Source organism: Microcaecilia unicolor, chromosome 3, assembly GCF_901765095.1.
Source record: "Microcaecilia unicolor chromosome 3, aMicUni1.1, whole genome shotgun sequence".
In the NCBI taxonomy this organism is placed as follows: Eukaryota; Metazoa; Chordata; class Amphibia; order Gymnophiona; family Siphonopidae; genus Microcaecilia; species Microcaecilia unicolor.
In genome coordinates this window covers 490,564-511,077 of record NC_044033.1, presented here as the reverse complement: position 1 = coordinate 511,077, position 20,514 = coordinate 490,564, and the positions used below count along the sequence as shown (strand labels likewise).

General features: G+C 48.6%; 1 protein-coding gene across 1 annotated transcript in view; it reads right to left on the bottom strand.

Annotated features, from left to right (window-relative positions):
• Nucleotides 1-577: 577 nt before the first annotated feature.
• The window catches only part of GNMT (glycine N-methyltransferase), a 73,148-nt gene continuing 53,211 nt past the window's right edge, over nucleotides 578-20,514 (bottom strand). The window contains exon 6 of the mRNA XM_030195681.1: nucleotides 578-985. Within this exon, the coding sequence (XP_030051541.1) occupies nucleotides 814-985 (172 nt within the window). The 3' untranslated portion in view covers nucleotides 578-813. The remainder of the gene's footprint in view (nucleotides 986-20,514) is intronic.

The window sequence follows — 20,514 nt, the reverse complement described above, 5'->3', positions numbered from 1 at the left end:
CTTTCGGGCAGGCGGGATGCTGAGAGAGGGCAGGAAGCGAAGGATGGAGTCGAGCCTGGCTGCTTGCTGCTGCCTTTACGTCCGCCCATTTGCCGCTGCGGGCAAGAAGATTAAGTCGTCGTCGTCATTTGGGAGGGCATTGCCCCCCCCCCTCGCCCCCCAGTCTACGCCCATGTTGCAGTCTGTCCACTCCTTATGCTAAATGGTGAAGCCAGGCTGGCATGTAATTTTTTTGTTTTCCCCAAAGTACCTGTGTGACTGCAGTCTGCTTGATGTTCCTGAGCCTTATAAATAGTTCACTCAGTGTAATGCTTCCAAATGGGTTTGTTGTGTGCACTGCATGACAGAAATGAATCACTCTTCCCTGTGCCAAGGTACTTTAGAGATTCTCAGTCCCTCAGACACACTGCTGCTGCTCACCTCAACACTTGCATAGGTTTAGTAGCGTTTTAGCACCAGACCAGGCCCACCCGATAATCATCCTAATATCCCACATCGTCTGCATTATTAAACAGCTAAGATATTGCATAAATCTGAATCCACATTGTGCCGAGTCTGAACAGATTTCTAGACTTGCTGAACTTTTAACATGTGAATTTATATATATTTATAAGACATTGTCACAGGTTCTTGTTGAGCTACTCTTCAAATATCCGATATCTGAAGAGACAGTGCTACTCAAGAGTCAGCAGAGCTTCGTACTTCCCAGGCTTCTGGCAGAAAAACTTAAACATTTTCTTGCTGAAGAAAGAAGAAGTGAACTTTTCCTCTGTGTATTGATTAGCCTGAGGGCACAGTGGGCTGCAGTGCGCCTTATCCCATTCTCTTTACCACATGGACGAAGTAACAGGGTATCTGCTCCTGGCCAGGCTTGTAGGTCTGGAAATCCCCATACACGTTATGCTCACATTTCCCCTCAAAAGCATTTTTCAGCAACTCTGTAAAGGAGTCCAGGCAGTGAGGATAATAGGACAGACGGAATTTACTGCAAGAAAAAGAAAAAAATCTTTGATCACAGATCTAGAGGAAGACTAATCATGGCGTCTAATGGCAGCTAGTATTGGGAGTGACCCTTTTTGATCTCATCAGAGGAGACATTTGTACCCCGCGCTTTCCCACTCATGGCAGACTCGATGCAGCTTACATGGGGCAATAGAGGGTTAAGTGACTTGCCCAGAGTCACAAGGAGCTGCCTGTGCCAGAAGTGGGAATCGAACTCAGTTCCCCTGCACCAAAGTCCACCACCCCAACCACCAGGCCACTCCTCCACTGTTGCTACTATTTGAGATTCTACATGGAATGTTGCTATTCCACTAGCAACATTCCATGTAGAAGTCGGCCCTTGCAGATCACCAATGTGGCCGCGCAGGCTTCTGCTTCTGTGCACGTATGTGCAGGACATCAGACTCACAGAAACAGAAGCCTGCGCAGCCTTCTACATGGACTGTTGCTAGTGGAATAGCAACATTCCACGTAGAATCTCCAATAGTAGCAACATTCCACGTAGAATCTCCAATAGTAGCAACATTCCATGTAGAATCTCCAATAGTATCTATTTTATTTTTGTTACATTTGTACCCTGCGCTTTCCCACTCATGGCAGGCTCAATGCGGCTTACATGGGGCAATGGAGGGTTAAGTGACTTGCCCAGAGTCACAAGGAGCTGCCTGTCCCTGAAGTGGGAATCGAACTCAGTTCCCAGGACCAAAGTCCACCACCTTAACCACTAGGTCACTCCTCCACTCCTCTACAATGATAATACAATTGCAGTCACTCCTCCTCCTCTTTTGAGGCTTTTGTGTCACTGGTGTTAGAGCAGAAGCTGTAGTGCAGGCCCTTACCTTGTTTAAGTGAGACAGCTTGAGTAAGGCTGGAGCAACTTCAGAGCTCAAATTAATAACAACAACAAGTGTACCTGAATGTAACTCAGCTTGCTACTACTTAAAAAAAATAAAACTGTGTGCAAAATCTAAATCAGTAAATCCAAGGTGCATCTGAATCCTGTACAACCACAGATAGCATAAACCAGTGATTTTACTACAAAAACTGTCCTTGAAAGAAAAGATTGGCAGTCAGACTTCAATGCAGAACATGGAATGATTAGATCACCAACATATGGCAATTACAAAGCAGTAGCTTATTTTTACACACCACTATCATGTGGTCAAACTGGCTTTCCCTCTCATATACCTGCCCACAGAAAGAAAACCTTTTCCTTCGAAGTTTGAATTTTATAGAACAATTTTAAAAATGTTATGTTTCCAAAACAAGTGCTTTTGTAAAGCATAAACTGTGCAGGGCAACTCAAATAATTCAATATATTAAATATCATAGAAGTTGGAAGAATTTTCGTTTTCAGTAGCTCTCTGGTTTAAGTCGACCTCCGTCTCCTTCACTTACAAAGCGCTTTCTTCCCCCTGCAGGACAAAGGTCTCTCAGTTGTTTGGAAATAATTCCAGCTTGAAAGCACTCAACAAACCGTTCAAGCACTGAATATGCTTGTGGTACATCTAGATTTATGTCGGGGATTTCACAATAAATTCGATCATAACCTCCTTTCATTTGATCCACAGTAATGATGGCAGACTTCCATAGAGACTTCAATAAATCTATCACCATTTTAAAAGTGGCATCTCCAGTGGCCTCCAGCACCATCACAATTGCTTCATATACAAGTACAAGATATTTCTCATCCTTCACCTCAACTATATCAATTAAAGCAAACAGACACCAGGGACTATTTTGCCTCACTAACCACCTGCTACTACTACTACTTAGCATTTCTATAGCACTACTAGGGTTACGCAGCGCTGTATAAGTTAAAACATGGGGAAGGACAGTCCCTGCTCAAGAGAGCTTACAATGTAAAGGTAACAAACTATGTAGTCAGTGTATCATGAATGGGGAAGGTGGTTAGGCGCCAAAAGCAAGGGAGAAGAGATGGGTTTTGAGTAAGGACTTGAAGATGGGCAGGGAGGGCACATGGCGTATGGGCTCGGGGAGTCTGTTCCAGGCATAAGGTGATGCGAGGCAGAAGGGATGGAGTCTGGAGTTAGCGGTGGTGGAGAAGGGTACAGATAGGAGTGATTTGTCCTGAGAGCGGAGGTTACGGGTGGGGACATAGGGGGAGAGGAGGGTAGAGAGGTAATGGGGGGCTGCAGATTGAGTGCATTTGAAGGTCATTAGGAGAAGCTTGAACTGAATACGGTAGCGAATCGGGAGCCAATGAAGCGACTTGAGGAGAGGGGTGATATGAGAGTATCGGTTCACGCGGTAGATAAGACGTGCAGCGGAATTTTGGACAGATTGAAGGGGGGATAGGTGGCTAAGCGGGAGACCAGCAAGGAGAAGGTTGCAATAGTCAAGACGAGAGGTAACGAGTGAGTGGACGAGGGTTCGGGTGGTCTGTTCAGAGAGGAATGGGCGGATTTTGCTAATATTATAGAGGAAGAAGCGACAGGTCTTAGCTGTCTGCTGGATATGGGCAGAGAAGGAGAGGGAGGAGTCGAAAATGACTCTGAGATTGCGGGCTGACGAGACGGGGAGGATGAGGGCGTTGTCAACAGAGACAGAGAGTGGGGGAAGAGGAGAGGAGGGTTTGGGTGGGAAGACAAGGAGCTCAGTCTTTGCCATGTTCAGTTTCAGATGACGGTTGGACATCCAGGCGGCGATATCTGAGAGGCAGGCCGAGACTTTGGCCTGGGTTTCGACTGTGATGTCGGGAGTGGAGAGGTAGAGCTGGGTGTCATCGGCATAGAGATGGTACTGGAAACCATGTGATGAGATCAGTGAGCCCAGGGAAGAGGTGTATATCGAGAAAAGAAGCGGTCCAAGGACAGATCCTTGAGGAACCCCAACAGAGAGCGGGACGGAGGTGGAAGAAGAGCCATTAGAAAATACTCTGTAGGTGCTTTGGGAAAGATACGAGGAGAACCAGGAGAGGACAGGGCCCTGGAACCCAAATGAGGACAGTGTGTAAAGAAGTAAATTATGATTGACGGTGTCACAGGTGGCAGATAAGTCGAGGAGGATAAGGATGGAGTAGTGACCTTTGGATTTGGCAAGGAACAGGTCATTGCAAACTTTGGAGAGAGCTGTTTCTGTTCAGTGTAGTGGGCGAAAGCCGAATTGAAGCGGATCAAGGATGGCCTGAGAGGAGAGGAAATCAAGGCAGCGGCTGTGGACAGCGCGTTCAAGTAATTTGGAGAGGAAGGGTAGAAGGGAGATGGGGCGGTAATTGGAGGGGCAGGTGGGGTCAAGTGATGGTTTTTTGAGAAGTGGAGTGACTACAGCATGCTTGAAGGTGTCAGGGACAGTTGCAGTGGAGAGAGAGAGGTTGAGGATGTGACAGATTGAGGGGTTAACTGTAGGAGAGATGTTGGTAAGCAGATTGGTGGGAATGGGGTCAGAGGAACAGGTCACTAACCACCTGCAATACCAATGAGGAATCAGTCACTATAGGTGCAATCTTTAATAGTTTTGCATAGATAAGTGGATGTTAACTGATGTGAAAAGGGAACATTAAAAAGCCTTTGCAAATTGTCATGCTCAGTCCATGCAAGGCATGGACCACCCTGAGTGGTGTAGAATGTGTTAACGTGAATCAATTGTTTATTCTTCCAAAAAGTACCGGGGGGGGGGGGGGGCACACAATTTTTTTCATTCAATAAATTGTCAAACTCTGGCACTCATCAGAGGATTTGGTAACAGCAGTTAGCATTTCTGGGTTTAAAAAAGGTTTTGACAAGTTCCTGGAAGAAACGTCCATAGTCTGCTATTGAGACAGACATGGAGAAGCCCTTGAGGGTTGTATACACCATTTGGTGGCCATGTCAGTTTGTGTATGCGGGCAAAATTTTACGTTCCATGAAGGCACGTATTTTAGAACACGACTCACCTCAAATGTCAAGATGTGACAGCACCTCTGGTGGAGCACTTTTGATTCAGCATCATTCTTTTAATCAATTATCCTTTGTGGTGTTAGAACAAGTTTTGCAGAACCCACAAGGTGGTGATTTGGGATTCTCGTCTTCGTTATAAAGAACATCGGTGGATCCATCACCTTTCCACCGTTGACCCGAAGGGTTTAAACAGAGCATATGATGCCTAATCCGGGAAGTTTGTTACAAAGAAGATTTGGATCACACTGTATTTCATGAGTTTTCTATTTTCATTTAAAAAAAAAAAAATTTTCACCCCCTTTGTTCATTTTTTTAGTTTGCTTTTTAGCTCAGCTTATATGGGGAGTCAATTGAATGTAGTTAATTTGCCTATAAACATATAACTATTTTACATATTTGCTTTCAACATTACTACGTCATAATGTCTCCTTTAATTGCCAGGAAGTTTCTCCCCATGCTTTTAGCCTCAGTTTGACATAGTAACATAGTAGACGACGGCAGAAAAAGACCTGCACGGTCCATCCAGTCTGCCCAACAAGACAACTCATGTGTGCTACTTTTGTGTATACCCTACTTTGATTTGTACCTGTGCTCTTCAGGGCACAGACCGTATAAGTCTGCCCAGCACTAGCCCTGCCTCCCAACCACCAGTCCCGCCTCCCAACCACCGGCTCTGGCACAGACCGTATAAGTCTGCCCAGCGCTATCCCTGCCTCCCAGCCTCCAGCCCCGCCTCCCACTACCGGCTCTGCTATCCAATCTCGGTTAAGCTCCTGAGGATCCTTTCCTTGACAATTGCCGCTTGAGTGTTGTGTCTTGAACAAGCTTCTCCTAGTAACCTACAAATGCACTCAATCTGCAGCCCCTCATTACCTCTCTACCCTTATCTCCCCTTACGCTCCTACCCGAAACCTCCGCTCTCAGGACAAATCCCTCCTCTCTGCACCCTTCTCCACCACCGCCAATTCCAGGCTCCGCACTTTCTGCCTCGCCTCTCCCTATGCTTGGAATAAACTTCCTGAGCCCATATGCCAAGCCCCCTCCCTGCCCATCTTCAAATCCTTGCTCAAAGCCTCTTCAATGTCGCCTTCAGCACCTAAACATTATACCTCTATTCAGGAAATCTAGACTGCCCCAATTTGATTGTCTGCACATTTTATCCATTAGATTGTAAGCTCCTTTGAGCAGGGACTGGCCTTCTTTGTTAAACTGTACAGCAGTGGCGTAGCCAGAAGTCAATTTTTGGGTGGGCCAACAGGTTGGATGGGTGGGCACTAGACAGTGGTGTGCTGATAAATGTTTAACAACAGGCTCTCGCCCCGGTCCACCTCTGCGCCCCCCCCCCCCATCCACCTGTGCACCTCCCCTCAAAATTGGAGAGCTGGCTATAGCTGGGGAGAGAGCCTGGGGGGTGGGGGAGGCAATGCATTACTCTCTCCAGGAAAAAAAAAACATTAAATGATCCCAGGTTCCAATCTAATTCATGTTTCCATATCATCATGCTGATCAATCCATAGATTGGTGGGTTGTGTCCATCTACCAGCAGGTGGAGATAGAGAGCAATCCTTTTGCCTCCCTATATGTGGTCATGTGCTGCCGGAAACTCCTTAGTATGTTCTCTATCTCAGCAGGTGGTGGTCACACACAGCAGCAGCTCTGGCTAGGCCTCCAAGCCTAATTTTTAGGTTTTGTTGAGTGCCTGGGGTTGAGGGCTCTTCTTGAGCAAGTGCAAACCTGGTGGTGCCAGGTCCCTCCTTTTCTCCCCCCTCCCGCTGGCTCCGTTTAAAAAAAAAAAAAAAATTTTGGACGTCCTTAAGGGCGTTTATTTCGACGTTTATTTAAACGTTTATTGCAGCTACTCACTGGGACACCAGGTCGTTACAGCTCGGAGCGGAAAGCAGGTAATTTTACCTTTTTTGTAGCGGGCAGGGGGTTCCCCGATTGATCTCCACGTGGCTGATGGCGTCGGAGGGCGAGGGCGCAAAGAATCGCTCCCCGGACCGCGTGTGCGCATCTAGTGGGGATGCGGGGGTTTTAAAGTCTGATTCACCTTTGTTGGGTGTCAGTTTGGAGGCCGGTCAGGGTCCCGGTTCTTCCTCCGGTGCGGCGGTTTTTCCCACCATAAACGCCCATCCCCCGCTGCTCGCCTCCGCCATCTTGGCCGGCCACGCTGCTCGGATGGCTTCTTCTTGGGCCGCCCTTGAGGTGGGAGACGTTAATGCCATGGCCGCCCTTCATTTGGGCGACGGCAGAAAAGCGGCTAAAGTTAAGCGCCGTTCTTCCCGCGCGGCTCCTTCGTGGAGTGTCGCGCCGGACGCCATCTTGGATGCGCAGCATGTTTCTCCCCCACTCTTGCGAGCGCCGGTTGAGGGTGCGTCTAGGGCTGTGGCCCAGGCTGCTGAAGTGCACAGTCTGGGGGGTTTGTCCCCCGAGTTTATTTTGCTGCTGCATCAGGCCTTCCTTATGCAAGACGCTGCCCCTGCTCCCTTGCCCGATAAAGGGATTGAGGCCCCCGGAAGTAAACGCCCTCGGGTGGATTTCCAGGCCTTAGAGGACTCTGTCTCCTCTGATGTAGATGAGGGCAGCGTATCTGAGTTCTCCCAACGGTCCTTTGGGGATTCCTTGGAGGAGACGGATTCCCGCTCGGATGGAGCGGATGACCCCTCTGCAGCGCGGATCTTTCGCTCAGAGGACTTGCCCAACCTGTTAATGCAGGCCATGAGCATTTTGAAGATTTCCTCTCCAGAGGACGTCTCTCCCTCAGCCCCTGTTGGCTCCGCCATTATGCTGGGGACGAAGCGCCCGCCTAGAACCTTCCACGTGCATGATGCCATGCGCACCTTGATTTCGGCTCAATGGGATGTCCCGGAAGCGAGCCTCAAAGTGGCTAGGGCTATGTCCCGCCTCTATCCTTTGCCTGAAAGTGAACGGGAGACCTTTCTTTGGCCTACCGTGGATTCTTTAATTACTGCGGTGACTAAGAAAACGGCGTTGCCGGTGGAAGGTGGCACGGCCCTAAAGGACGCCCAAGACAGAAGATTGGAGGTGGCCTTAAGGTCGTCCTTCGAGGGGGCTGCTTTAAGTTTGCAGGCCTCAGTTTGTGGCTCCTACGTGGCCAGGGCGTGCCTGACGATTGTGCAGCGGGCTTCCCCCTCGGATCCTTCCTTGAGGGCTGATTGGCCGGCCCTGGAATCGAGCTTGGCTTATTTGGCAGACTTACTGTATGATGTCTTGAGAGCCTCGGCTAAAGGTATGGCTCAGACAGTCTCTGCGCGGCGGTGGCTTTGGCTGAAACATTGGTCTGCGGACCACGCCTCTAAGTCCCGCCTGGCTAAGTTGCCTTTTAAAGGCAAGCTGCTCTTTGGGGTCGAGCTGGACAAAATTGTGACCGATCTCGGCACGTCTAAGGGCAAGAGGTTACCAGAGGTCAGGGCTCGGGCTAGTGCTCGCCCCGGTAACTCCAGAGGACGGTTTCAAGAAGCCCGTCGGTACCGCCCGGGCAAGTCGGGCTCCTCTGCCCCCTCTTCCTTCAAGAGGAACTTCTCCCCCAAGCAGCATTCCTTTCGCAGAGACCGCCGTCCCGGAGGTGCGCCCTCCGGTCCTCCCCCAGGGTCTCATACCCAATGACGGGGTCCTGGTCCATGGCCCAGTGCAGATTGGAGGACACCTGTCCTCGTTTCTGGGTGAGTGGACCAGGGTAACTTCAGACGCTTGGGTGCTGGAAGTCATCAGAGACGGCTACAAGCTAGAGTTCTGCCGACCCTTAAGAGACGGGTTTGTACTCTCTCCCTGCAAGTCTCCGGTCAAAGCTGTGGCAGTGCAGCAGACCTTGGACAACCTGATACGCCTGGGTGCGGTCGTTCCGGTGCCAGGAAATCAGATTGGCAAGGGACGTTACTCCATTTACTTTGTGGTACCAAAGAAAGGAGATTCTGTCCGGCCTATCCTCGACCTCAAAGGGGTCAATCGGGCCTTGAAAGTGCGGCACTTTCGCATGGAGACTCTCCGCTCTGTTATAGCGGTAGTGAAGGCAGGGGAGTTCTTGGCTTCCTTGGACATCAAGGAAGCGTACCTGCATATTCCCATCTGGCCTCCTCATCAACGCTTTCTGCGTTTTGCAGTCCTGGGCCGACACTTCCAGTTCAGAGCCCTCCCTTTCGGGTTGGCTACTGCTCCGCGGACCTTCTCCAAAGTAATGGTGGTCATCGCGGCCTTCCTGCGAAAGGAAGGAGTACAAGTCCATCCTTATCTGGACGACTGGTTGATCTGAGCCCCCTCTTATGCAGAGTGCGGCAAAGCTGTGGACCGGGTGATTGGTCTTTTGAGCTCCCTGGGGTGGATCATCAACTGGGAGAAGAGCCAGCTGCGCCCGACTCAGTCCCTGGAGTATCTGGGAGTTCGATTCGACACCCAAGTGGGCAGAGTGTTCCTGCCAGACAATCGGATTGTCAAACTTCAGGCTCAGGTGGACCAGTTCCTAGTAGCCTCTCCTCTTCGGGCTTGGGACTATGTGCAGCTGTTGGGCTCTATGACGGCCACGATGGAAGTAGTGCCCTGGGCCAGGGCTCATATGAGACCACTACAACACTCTACTGCAGCGCTGGACTCCGATGTCGGAGGATTATGCTGTGCGCCTTCCCTTGGACCCAGCAGTGCGCAAGGCGCTGAGCTGGTGGCTGCAGACAGACAAGTTGTCTGCAGGAATGCCTCTGGTGACCCCGGAGTGGATTGTCGTCACGACGGACGCCTCTTTGTCGGGCTGGGGAGCCCACTGCTTGGGAAGGACAGCGCAGGGGCTCTGGTCTCCTGCAGAGGCAAAGTGGTCTATCAACCTCCTGGAACTCAGAGCCATTCGGTTGGCGCTTTTGGAGTTCATCCCGGTACTGGCGTTGAAGCCAGTACGGGTCCTGTCGGACAATGCCACGGCTGTGGCCTATGTCAACCGCCAGGGAGGTACCAAGAGCGCCCCTCTAGCCAAGGAGGCCATGAATCTATGCCAGTGGGCGGAAGCGAACCTGGAACAGCTGTCAGCGGCCCACATTGCCGGAGTCATGAATGTCAAGGCGGACTTTCTCAGTCGCCATACCTTGGATCCCGGAGAGTGGCAGCTATCTGCTCAGGCGTTCTTGGACATCACGAAGCACTGGGGCCAGCCGAGCCTAGATCTGATGGCGTCATCGGCCAATTGCCAAGTGCCGCGCTTCTTCAGCAGAGGACGGGACCCTCGATCCCTGGGAGTAGATGCTCTTCTCCAACAGTGGCCGACACAGGAGCTTCTCTATGTGTTCCCGCCCTGGCCCATGTTGGGCAGGGTGCTAGACCGGGTGGCAAAGCATCCGGGCCGGATAATCCTGGTGGGTCTGGACTGGCCCAGACGTCCCTGGTATGCGGACTTGATCAGGCTCTCAGTGGACGATCCTCTGCGGCTGCCAGTGGAGCAGGGCCTGTTGCATCAGGGTCCCGTGGTGATGGAGGATCCCTCCCCCTTTGGTCTTACGGCCTGGCTATTGAGCGGCAGCGTCTGAGAAAGAAGGGCTTCTCAGACAAGGTCATCGCCACTATGCTAAGAGCGAGGAAGCGCTCTACTTCTACTGCTTACGCCAGGGTTTGGCGTACCTTTGCAGCATGGTGTGAAGCAGGCTCACTTTCTCCCTTCACTGCTCCAATTTCTTCAGTGTTGGCGTTCCTGCAAGAAGGTCTGGAGAAAGGCCTGTCGCTCAGTTCCCTTAAAGTCCAGGTAGTGGCTCTGGCTTGCTTCAGGGGCCGCCTGAAGGGTGCTTCCCTGGCTTCGCAGCCAGATGTGGTGCGCTTTCTCAAGGGAGTTAATCACCTGCGCCCTCCTCTGCACTCAGTGGTGCCTACGTGGAATCTCAACCTGGTGCTAAGAGCCTTGCAGAAGCCGCCTTTTGAACCCTTGTCAAGGGCATCTCTGAAAGACCTGACGTTGAAAGCAGTCTTTTTGGTGGCTATCACTTCAGCCAGAAGAGTTTCCGAGCTCCAGGCACTCTCATGTCGAGAGCCCTTTCTGCAGTTCACTGAGGCAGGAGTGTCTATTCGCACAGTGCCTTCCTTCCTGCCCAAGATTGTTTCTCGCTTCCATGTGAATCAGCAGCTCTGTCTCCCTTCCTTTCGTAGGGAGGACTACCCAGAGGAATACTCTGCTCTCAAATATCTGGATGTGAGACGAGTCATCATCAGATACTTGGAAGTGACCAATGATTTCCGGAAGTCGGATCATCTGTTTGTCCTGTTTGCAGGTCCTCGTAAGGGTCTGCAGGCTGCTAAGCCTACAGTGGCAAGATGGATCAAGGAAGCCATTGCAGCGGCTTATGTGGCCGCGGGGAAGGTGCCGCCTATCCAGCTGAAGGCTCACTCCACTAGAGCTCAGGCGGCCTCGATGGCAGAGGCCGGGTCCGTCTCCTTGGACGAGATTTGCAAGGCGGCAACTTGGGCATCGGCCCATATCTTCTCCAGGCATTACTGCTTGACTGTGGCTGCTCGGGCGGAGGCCCGGTTTGGAGCTTCAGTGTTGCGGTCAGGGATTTCTATGTCCCGCCCTGGGTGAGTACTGCTTCGGTACATCCCACCAGTCTATGGATTGATCAGCATGATGATATGGAAGGTAAAATTATGTATCATACCTGATAATTTTCTTTCCATTAATCATAGCTGATCAATCCATAGCCCCTCCCAGATATCTGTATTGTTTATATTCTGGTTGCATTTCAGGTTCAAGTTTAGTCTTCAGTTCCTGTTCAGGAGGACTTCGTGTTCAAGTTTTTCAATGGATTCTTCAAGAGTTGAGACGAATTTGTGTTACAGTGAGCTGCTGCATTCCTCTCCCCTCCGTTTTACGGGGCTGGATTGAGACTTAAATTCTGCCGGCGCTCCCTCCCGCTTCGTGCGGCAGTAGGGCAGCTTTGTACCCCTCCCGCTTCGGCGGTGTTAGGGTCAGTCAGCTCCTCCCGCGGTTGCGGTTGCAGGATAAGCCAGATCCCCCCGCATCGGCGGGTGTGGTGTCCCTCCCCCGCTCCACGGGGATGAGCTGGACGGATTCCCCTCCCCCACTTGTGTGGGGATGAGCTGGGTTAATTCCCCTCCCCCGTTTCGGCGATGGTGAGCTGGGCAGAGTGTCCCTTTGTGGGTGTAATTCTCTAAGTGCTGAGTCCTGCGGATGGAGCTTGGATATCGACGTACTGAGGAGTTTCCGGCAGCACATGACCACATATAGGGAGGCAAAAGGATTGCTCTCTATCTCCACCTGCTGGTAGATGGACACAACCCACCAGTCTATGGATTGATCAGCTATGATTAATGGAAAGAAAATTATCAGGTATGATACATAATTTTACCTTAATGTGGGTTAAAATGCCATAAATAAGTAAATAAATATAAACTTTTAATGTTGAGCACCTGATTCTCAAAGTGGACATATTCCAAACACTATAATGAAAATAAAATGATTTTTTTCTACCTTTGCTGTCTGGTTACTTTGTTTTTCTGATCATGCTGGCCCAGTATCTGATTCTGCTGCTATCTGTCCTCTTTACTCCGTTTCCAAGGCTTCCTTTCCATTTATTTCTTTACTTTCCGCCTTTCTTCATTTCTTGCCCTACATCCGTAAGTAAAAGCTGGGTCCTCCGCAGACTTGACTGTCCAGTGGATCCAGCTTCTGCCTATTTTCTTCATCCATGTGCAGTTTTCTCCTCTCTTTCCTTTTCCCTCATCTCATCTCCTTCCTCACTCTTCCATCCCCTCCATCCATGTCCAGCATTTCTTCTCTCTCCCTTCCCTCTCCTCCATCCATGTCTAGCAACCCTCCTCTCCCCTGCCCTCCCTCCATCCATCCATACCCAGTTACTCTCCTCTCTCCCCTGCCCTGCCCTCCCATCCATTTCCAGTGATTCTCCTTCACCTCCATCCTTCCAGAGCTTACAATCTAATTAGGACAGACAAATAGGACAAACAAGAGGATAAGGGAATTACTAAGGAGTAGGGGCAGAGCAAACTCTCATGCCTGGACAAAATGGAAACTGTTAATCACCAGACCACCACATACCAATACACTGCAGCTGGTCTTACTAGGAGCGTCTTAATCACCAGCAGATAACTGAGCAAATTTCAGAGAGGGCAGACAATGGACGCTTGCCTGCCCTTTAATCCTGGCAGCGTCTGCTGTTTGACCTCCCCAAGATCTTTTACCTACATGTCCAAATCTTCACCAAATAGGAGCTTGCCCCTTCCCTCCCATTCCATCTGCCCACCCTCTGACAGCAGCGCTTCCGGTTGTGCGCACGTGCACACACACACTCTCCTACCTTACCTTCTCCTCTCTTCCCCTTGCTTTTTCTCTGCCCACCCTGGCTCTCTCTTTCCCCCTCCTCTCTCACTTTCTTGGCCTCTGTCCTCTTTGTCTCTTTTGCTTGTCCCCTCTCTACTTCTTTCCCTACCTACTGTTCTCTCTCTCTCTCTTCTGGAGCATAGCAGTTTTTCTTACTATACATGTAGTGCTGCTAAGGTTCCATTAGAGGTCACTGGTTCTTAAGAAAAAGACTAAGCTTTAGAAGCTGGAAACAAAGGCAGCTCCACGAGTAAATATGGTAAAAAGGCTCTCTTTACGTCATCTTTGCTCCGCAGACGCTGCCTACCACCGCCACGATCGCAGGATCTACTTCCTCCCTCTGTCTCAGCAGCAGCAGCGGTAGCGATTCAAACACGCTGCCTCCTGCGTCTAACCCGGAAGCGTCTCCTCTGCTGAGGGAGGAGGTAGATCCTGCGATCGGGAAGTGCTGCCGTCAGAGAGATGGAGGCAGGATCGGAGCGCAACCTGCTCCCTCCGCTCTGCTGCCTCCACTGCTGGGTGGGCCTGGACCTAAACTGGGTGGGCCTAGGCCCACCCATGGCTACGCCCCTGCTGTACAGTGCTGCGTAACCCTAGTAGCACTTTAGAAATGTTAAGTAGTAGTAGTAGTAAGTACTTTAATTAAGTTGATTAATTTGCTTTTGAGCACTAGTGGTGGCATTCAATTTGTGTTAAAATGTTCAGTGTTTCTTTTTTTCAGAACGTTTCTCATTATTCTTTCACAGTTTTTCAGTATTCAGCGACCTGGTTTGAAATCACCCCAGAAGCAGGTTCTGTGGAACCGAAATACCATGCTTTTTTTTTTGTAGTGGGCATCAGGAGTTTTGCTTACCCTCAGTGCTGTGTCAGTTTGGTGTCAGTTAAGTACTGGGGTTGCTGATTTTGGATTTTAAATGTGCTTCAAAGATTGTTGATAATAAAATTATAAAAGACATTTTAGCATTTGAGGTGCATGATTAATACATAGTAACATAGTAGATGACTGCAGAGAAAGACCTGCACGGTCCATCCAGTCTGCCCAACAAGATAACTCATATGTGCTACCTTTTGTGTATACCTGACCTTGATTTGTATCTGCCATTTTCAGGGCACAGACCGTAGAAGTCTGCCCAGCACTAGCCCCGCCTCCCACCACCAGCTCTGCCACCCAATCTCGGCTAAGCTTCTGAGGATCCATTCCTTCTGAACAAGATTCCTTTATGTTTATCCCAAGCATTTTTAAATTCTGTTACCGTTTTCATCTCCACCACCTCCCGTGGGAGGGTCATTCCAAGCATCCACCACTCTCTCCATGAAAAAATACTTCCTGACATTTTTCTTGAGTCTGCCCCCCTTCAATCTCATTTCATGTCCTCTAGGGATCTGGGTGTCGTCGTCGATAATACACTGAAACCTTCTGCTCAGTGTGCTGCTACGGCTAGGAAAGCGAATAGAATGTTGGGTATTATTAGGAAAGGTATGGAAAACAGGTGCGAGGATGTTATAATGCCGTTGTACTGCTCCATGGTGCGACCGCACCTTGAGTATTGTGTTCAATTCTGGTCGCCGCATCTCAAGAAAGATATAGTAGAATTGGAAAAGGTGCAGCGAAGGGCGACTAAAATGAAAGCGGGGATGAGACGAATTCCCTATGAAGAAAGACTACGGAGGCTAGGGCTTTTCAGTTTGGAGAAGAGATGGCTGAGGCATATAAAATAATGAGTGGAGTGGAATAGGTGGATGTGAAGCGTCTGTTCACGCTTTCCACAAATACTAGGATTAGGGGGCATGTGATGAAACTACAGTGTAGTAAATTTAAAACAAATCAGAGAAAATGTTTCTTCACCCAACGCATAATTAAACTCTGGAATTCGTTGCCGGAGAACGTGGTGAAGGCGGTTAGCTTGGCAGAGTTTTAAAAGGGGTTAGACGGTTCCCTAAAGGACAAGTCCATAAACCACTACTAAATGGACTTGGGAAAAATCTACAATTCTAGGAATAACAAGTATAGAACGTTTGTACGTTTGGGAAGCTTGCCAGGTGCCCATGGCCTGGATTGGCCGCTGTCATGGACAGGATGCTGGGCTCGATGGACCCTTGGTCTTTTCCCAGTGTGGCATTACTTATGTACTTATAGTTCTACCGCTTTCCCATCTCCGGAAAAGGTTCGTTTGCGGATTAATACCTTTCAAATATTTGAACGTCTGTATCATATCACCCCTGTTTCTCCTTTCCTCCAGGGATACATGTTCAGGTCAGCAAGTCTCTCCTCATACGTCTTGTAACGCAAATCCCATACCATTCTCGTAGCTTTTATTTGCACCATTTCAATTCTTTTATGTCCTTAGCAAGATACAGCCTCCAAAACTGTACACAGTACTCCAGGTGGGGCCTCACCAACAACTTATACAGGGGCATCAACACTTCCTTTCTTCTGCTGGTCACACCTCTTTCTATACAGCCTAGCAACCTTCTAGCTAGCCTAGCAACCTTCTAGCTACGGCCAATGCCTTGTCACACTGTTTCATCGCCTTCATATCCTCAGATACTATCACCCCTAGATCCCCATCCGTACATATCAGACTCTCACCGCCTAACACATACGTCTCCCGTGGATTTCTACACCCTAAGTGCATCACTTTGCATTTCTTCGCATTAAATTTTAATTGCCAAGCCTTAGACCATTCTTCTAGCTTCTGCAGATCCTTTTTCACGTTTTCCACTCCCTCCCGGGTGTCCACTCTGTTACAAATCTTAGTATTGTCCGCAAAAATATAAGTTAAGTAAAGCAGAATAATAGAAGATATAGGTGGGTAGAGATGTGCAAGTGTTGGGTAAATGGGTTCATAGGATTAGTTTGGTTCATTTGGGTAGGCTTGCTTGAACAGATGGGTTTTTAATGATTTCCAGAAGGGTAGATAGTTCCTGGGTTTTTTTTGTTGTTACATTTGTACCCCACGCTTTCCCACTCATGGCAGGCTCAATGCGGCTTACATGGGGCAATGGAGGGTTAAGTGACTTGCCCAGAGTCACAAGGAGCTGCCTGTGCCTGAAGTGGGAATCAAACTCAGATAGGTCTGGGGAGGGCATTCCAGAGTTGGCTGCCTAAGAAGGAGAAGTTGGATCCATAGTAGGTTTTGTACTTGAGTCCTTTGCAATTGGGGTAATGTAGATTGAGGTAAGTTCGCGAGTTTTCAGACATGTTTCTGGTGGGAAGGTCAATCAGATTGATCATATAGTCCGGAGATTCACCATGGATAATCTTGTGGATTAATGTGTGGACTTTGAAGTTGATTCGTTCTCAGATATGGAGCCAGTGAAATTTTTGTCGAAGAGGTGTTGCACATTCAAATCGTGGTTTGCCAAAAATTAGTCTTGCTGCTGTATTTTGGACAGTCTGAAGTTTTTTCAGGATATGGGTCTTGCAGCCTAAGAAGATACTATTACAGTAGTCGGTGTGGGTAAGTACCGTACATTGCACCAGGTTCCGGAATGTTTTCAGAGGAAGATATGGTTTTACGCGTTTCAGTATCCACATCATGTTGAACATTTTTTTTTGTAGTGGAGTTTACGTGATATTCGAGCGAGAGGTGTTTGTCTAATGTCACTCCGAGGATTTTCAGGTTATCAGATATGGGGATTGTGATGTCAGAGGTGTTAAGATTAATTGGGAGGAGTGTGGAGTGTTGAGATGAGAGGATTAGGCATTGTGTTTTCTCTTTGTTTATTTTCATCATGAAGGCGTTGGCCCAAGAGGTTAAGATGTTCATGCCCAAGGATATTTTGTCAGAGATTTCTGTTAGAATAGATTTGAAGGGAATAAATATGGTGACATCGGCATAAATGAAAGGGTTGAGACCATGTGTGAATAGAGCTTTGGCTAGGGGGATCATCATAAGGTTGAAAAGGATAGGGGATAAAGGCGATCCTTGAGGTACACCGCAATTTGGTGACCAGGGAGATGAGATAGTTGAGGTTGATTTAACTTGGTAGGATCTTGAGGTGATGAAGCCTTTTATCCAGTTAATGATATTTCCGCCGATCCCAAGTTTATCCAGTAGTTTGGTTAGAATATTGTGATTTACCATGTCAAATGCACTGGATAGATCAAATTGTAGAATTCACCACCAAACCATCTCCTCCTCTTCACCCTATAACCCACTCCCTCAACCAACCAACCCAGGCCGCCTTCTCCTCTTTTCCTGATATCACCGAAGAGGAAACCGCCTATCTTCTTTTCTCCTCGAAATGCACCACCTGTTCCTCTGACCCCATCCCCACCAAGTTACTTAACACCATCTCTCCTACCGTCACTCCCCCCCATCTGTCATATCCTCAACCTTTCTCTCTCCATTGCAACTGTCCCTGACACCTTCAAGCATGCTGTAGTCACACCACTCCTCAAAAAACCATCACTTGAACCTACCTGTCCATCCAACTACCGCCCCATTTCCTTCCTACCCTTCCTCTCCAAGATACTTGAATGCGCCGTTCACAGCCGTTGCCTTGATTTTCTCTCCTCTCATGCCATCTTTGATCCGCTTCAATCCAGCTTTCTCCCCCTACACTCGACAGAAACGGCGCTATCTAAAGTCTGTAATGACCTGTTCCTTGCCAAATCCAAAGGTCACTACTCCATCCTCATCCTCCTCGACCTATCCGCCGCTTTTGACACTGTCAATCACAATTTACTTCTTGCCACAGTGTCCTCATTTGGGTTCCAGGGCTCTGTCCTCTCCTGGTTCTCCTCTTATCTCTCCCACCGTACCTTCAGAGTACACTCTCATGTTTCTTCCTCCACTCCCATCCCGCTCTCTGTTGGAGTTCCTCAGGGATCTGTCCTTGGTCCCCTTCTTTTTTCAATCTACACCTCTTCCCTGGGCTCCCTGATCTCATCTCATGGTTTCCAATATCATCTTTATGCTGACAACATCCAGCTTTACCTCTCCACACCAGACATCACTGCCGAAACCCAGACCAAAGTATCGGCTTGCTTATCCGACATTGCTGCCTGGATGTCCAACCGCCACCTGAAACTGAACATGGCCAAGACCGAGCTTATTGTCTTCCCACCCAAACCCACTTCCCCTCTCCCTCCACTCTCTATCTCAGTTGATAACACCCTCATCGTCCCCGTCTCATCTGCCCGCAACCTCGGAGTCATCTTCGACTCCTCCCTCTCCTTCTCTGCACATATCCAGCAGATAGCCAAGACCTGTCGCTTCTTCCTCTATAACATTAGCAAAATTCACCCTTTCCTCTCTGAGCACACCACCCGAACTCTCGTCCACTCTCTCATTACCTCTCGCCTTGACTACTGCAACCTACTCCTCACTGGCCTCCCACTTAACCATCTATCCCCCCTTCAATCCGTTCAGAACTCTGCTGCCCGTCTTATCTTCCGCCTAGACCGATATGCTCATATCACTCCTCTCCTCAAGTCACTTCACTGGCTTCTCATCAGAGTGAGTGGGACGGTTTCTGTACTGTGGGCTGGACGGAAACCCGATTGTGATTCATGAAGAATGGAGAATATTTGTATATAGTCGTTGATTTGAGAGGTCACTCTGTTTTCCATCAGTTTAATTAGCAAGGGGATGGAGGCGACAGGGCAGTAGTTGGTGACATCACTCGCTGGTTTCTTGGGGTTTTTAGGTATTGGAGTAAGTAGTATGTTGCCATGTTCAATAGGGAATGAGCCTTGTTGTAGCAGGAAGTTTAGGTGGGAGGTGAGATCTGTGATAAAGCGTTCTGGGGCACCTTTCATTAGGTAGTTGGGACAGGTCGAAATGGCTTAGAGATTTGGAGAGCTTGGTGACCGCCATAGGAACTTGTTTAGTGGTGAGGAGGGTGAAATTTGTCCAGGAGCGATTGGCTGGAATCTCGTCCATGTAGGGGTCCAGTTCATCTAGAAAGGTATTGATATTTGTACAGTGCTGCAAAGATTGGTAATTTTGTCGATGAAGTATTTAGCCAGTTGGTTAGCAGATGGGGTAGTTAAGGGTGAGGATGTGATTGGGTTGGTGTTAAGAAGATTTTTTATGAGTTGATATTGTTTTTTTTATGTCTGTGCCACTGGTTGTGATTGTTTGTGTGTAGTATGATCTTTTGGCTCGTTTAATGGCATTTTTGTAATTCCTGTGTGACTGCTTCCATGCATTGTAGGTGAGGTTATTTTTTGATTTACTCCATGTTTTTTTCTAGTTTCCTGGTTTGTGACTTTAGGTTTTTTAGTAGGTCGTTGAACCATGGTGACGGGTTGCGCCTACGTAGAGGTTTAGTGCGTAGTGGGGCTATTTCGTCCAGTATAAGTTTGCAGCTGTTATCCCATTCTGTAAGGAAGTAATTTGAGTTTGGTTCTGTAGACCAATTGTTGTAAATTTGTTGCCAGAACTTTTCCTTGTCAATCCGTCCTCTAGTGATAATTTTTACAGGGTCTTGTGTTTTAGGCTGGCCTTTTTTCGCCAGTGTAGGAATTGTGTCAATTTGAGATGATCCGACCAGGGGGTGGCAGACCAGTTGATATCGGATATGTAGATGTTTTGGTCTGTAGAGAACTTGTAAGAGATGATGTCGAGCGAGTGACCTTTGCTGTGGGTAGGTTGTATAGGAGGGAGGTCAAGGTTGCAAAGGTGAAGGAGATCTTTACATTCGCGGGTGTGTGCAGAGTTGGAATCCTCTAAATGTAGGTTTAAGTCCCCAATTAAAAGTACATTGGGATTGTTGATGCATACGTTTGATATGAAGTCCATGAAGGTGGATTGGTTGTTGTTCAGTTAGTGGGAGGTCTATAATGTAGGATACAGGTTAGATGGTCACAGAGTATAGGGCTGTGAAGTCTGATTGAGGCTATTTCAAGTTGTGGTGTAATGGTTTCAGAAATGGGTTCAGCAGAGAAGCTTGATTTGTAGATGAGCGCTATGCCTCCGCCTCTTTTTCTTTTCTGGCCCAGTGTGAAATTTTATAGCCATGGGGGCATAGGCCAAGTATGATGGGGTCTTTTGGGTCATGAACCCAAGTTTCTGTGATGAATAAGAGGTCAAGATTGTCTGACTTAATCCAGTCTGTGAGGATTTCAGTTTTGTTAACTGCTGATTGATGTAACCCACTCAGATGGTTCGGTATGGTTCATCATATGGGATTGATGGGTGGATATTGGTGAGTTGTCTTGTTATAGCTGTTTTGGGTTTAGGTTAGGTTGTTTTTTGTGATGGCTGTCTGCGTGATGGTGGGTTTCTTTGGTTGTTATTGGTTCGTGGGGGTGTGATTAGT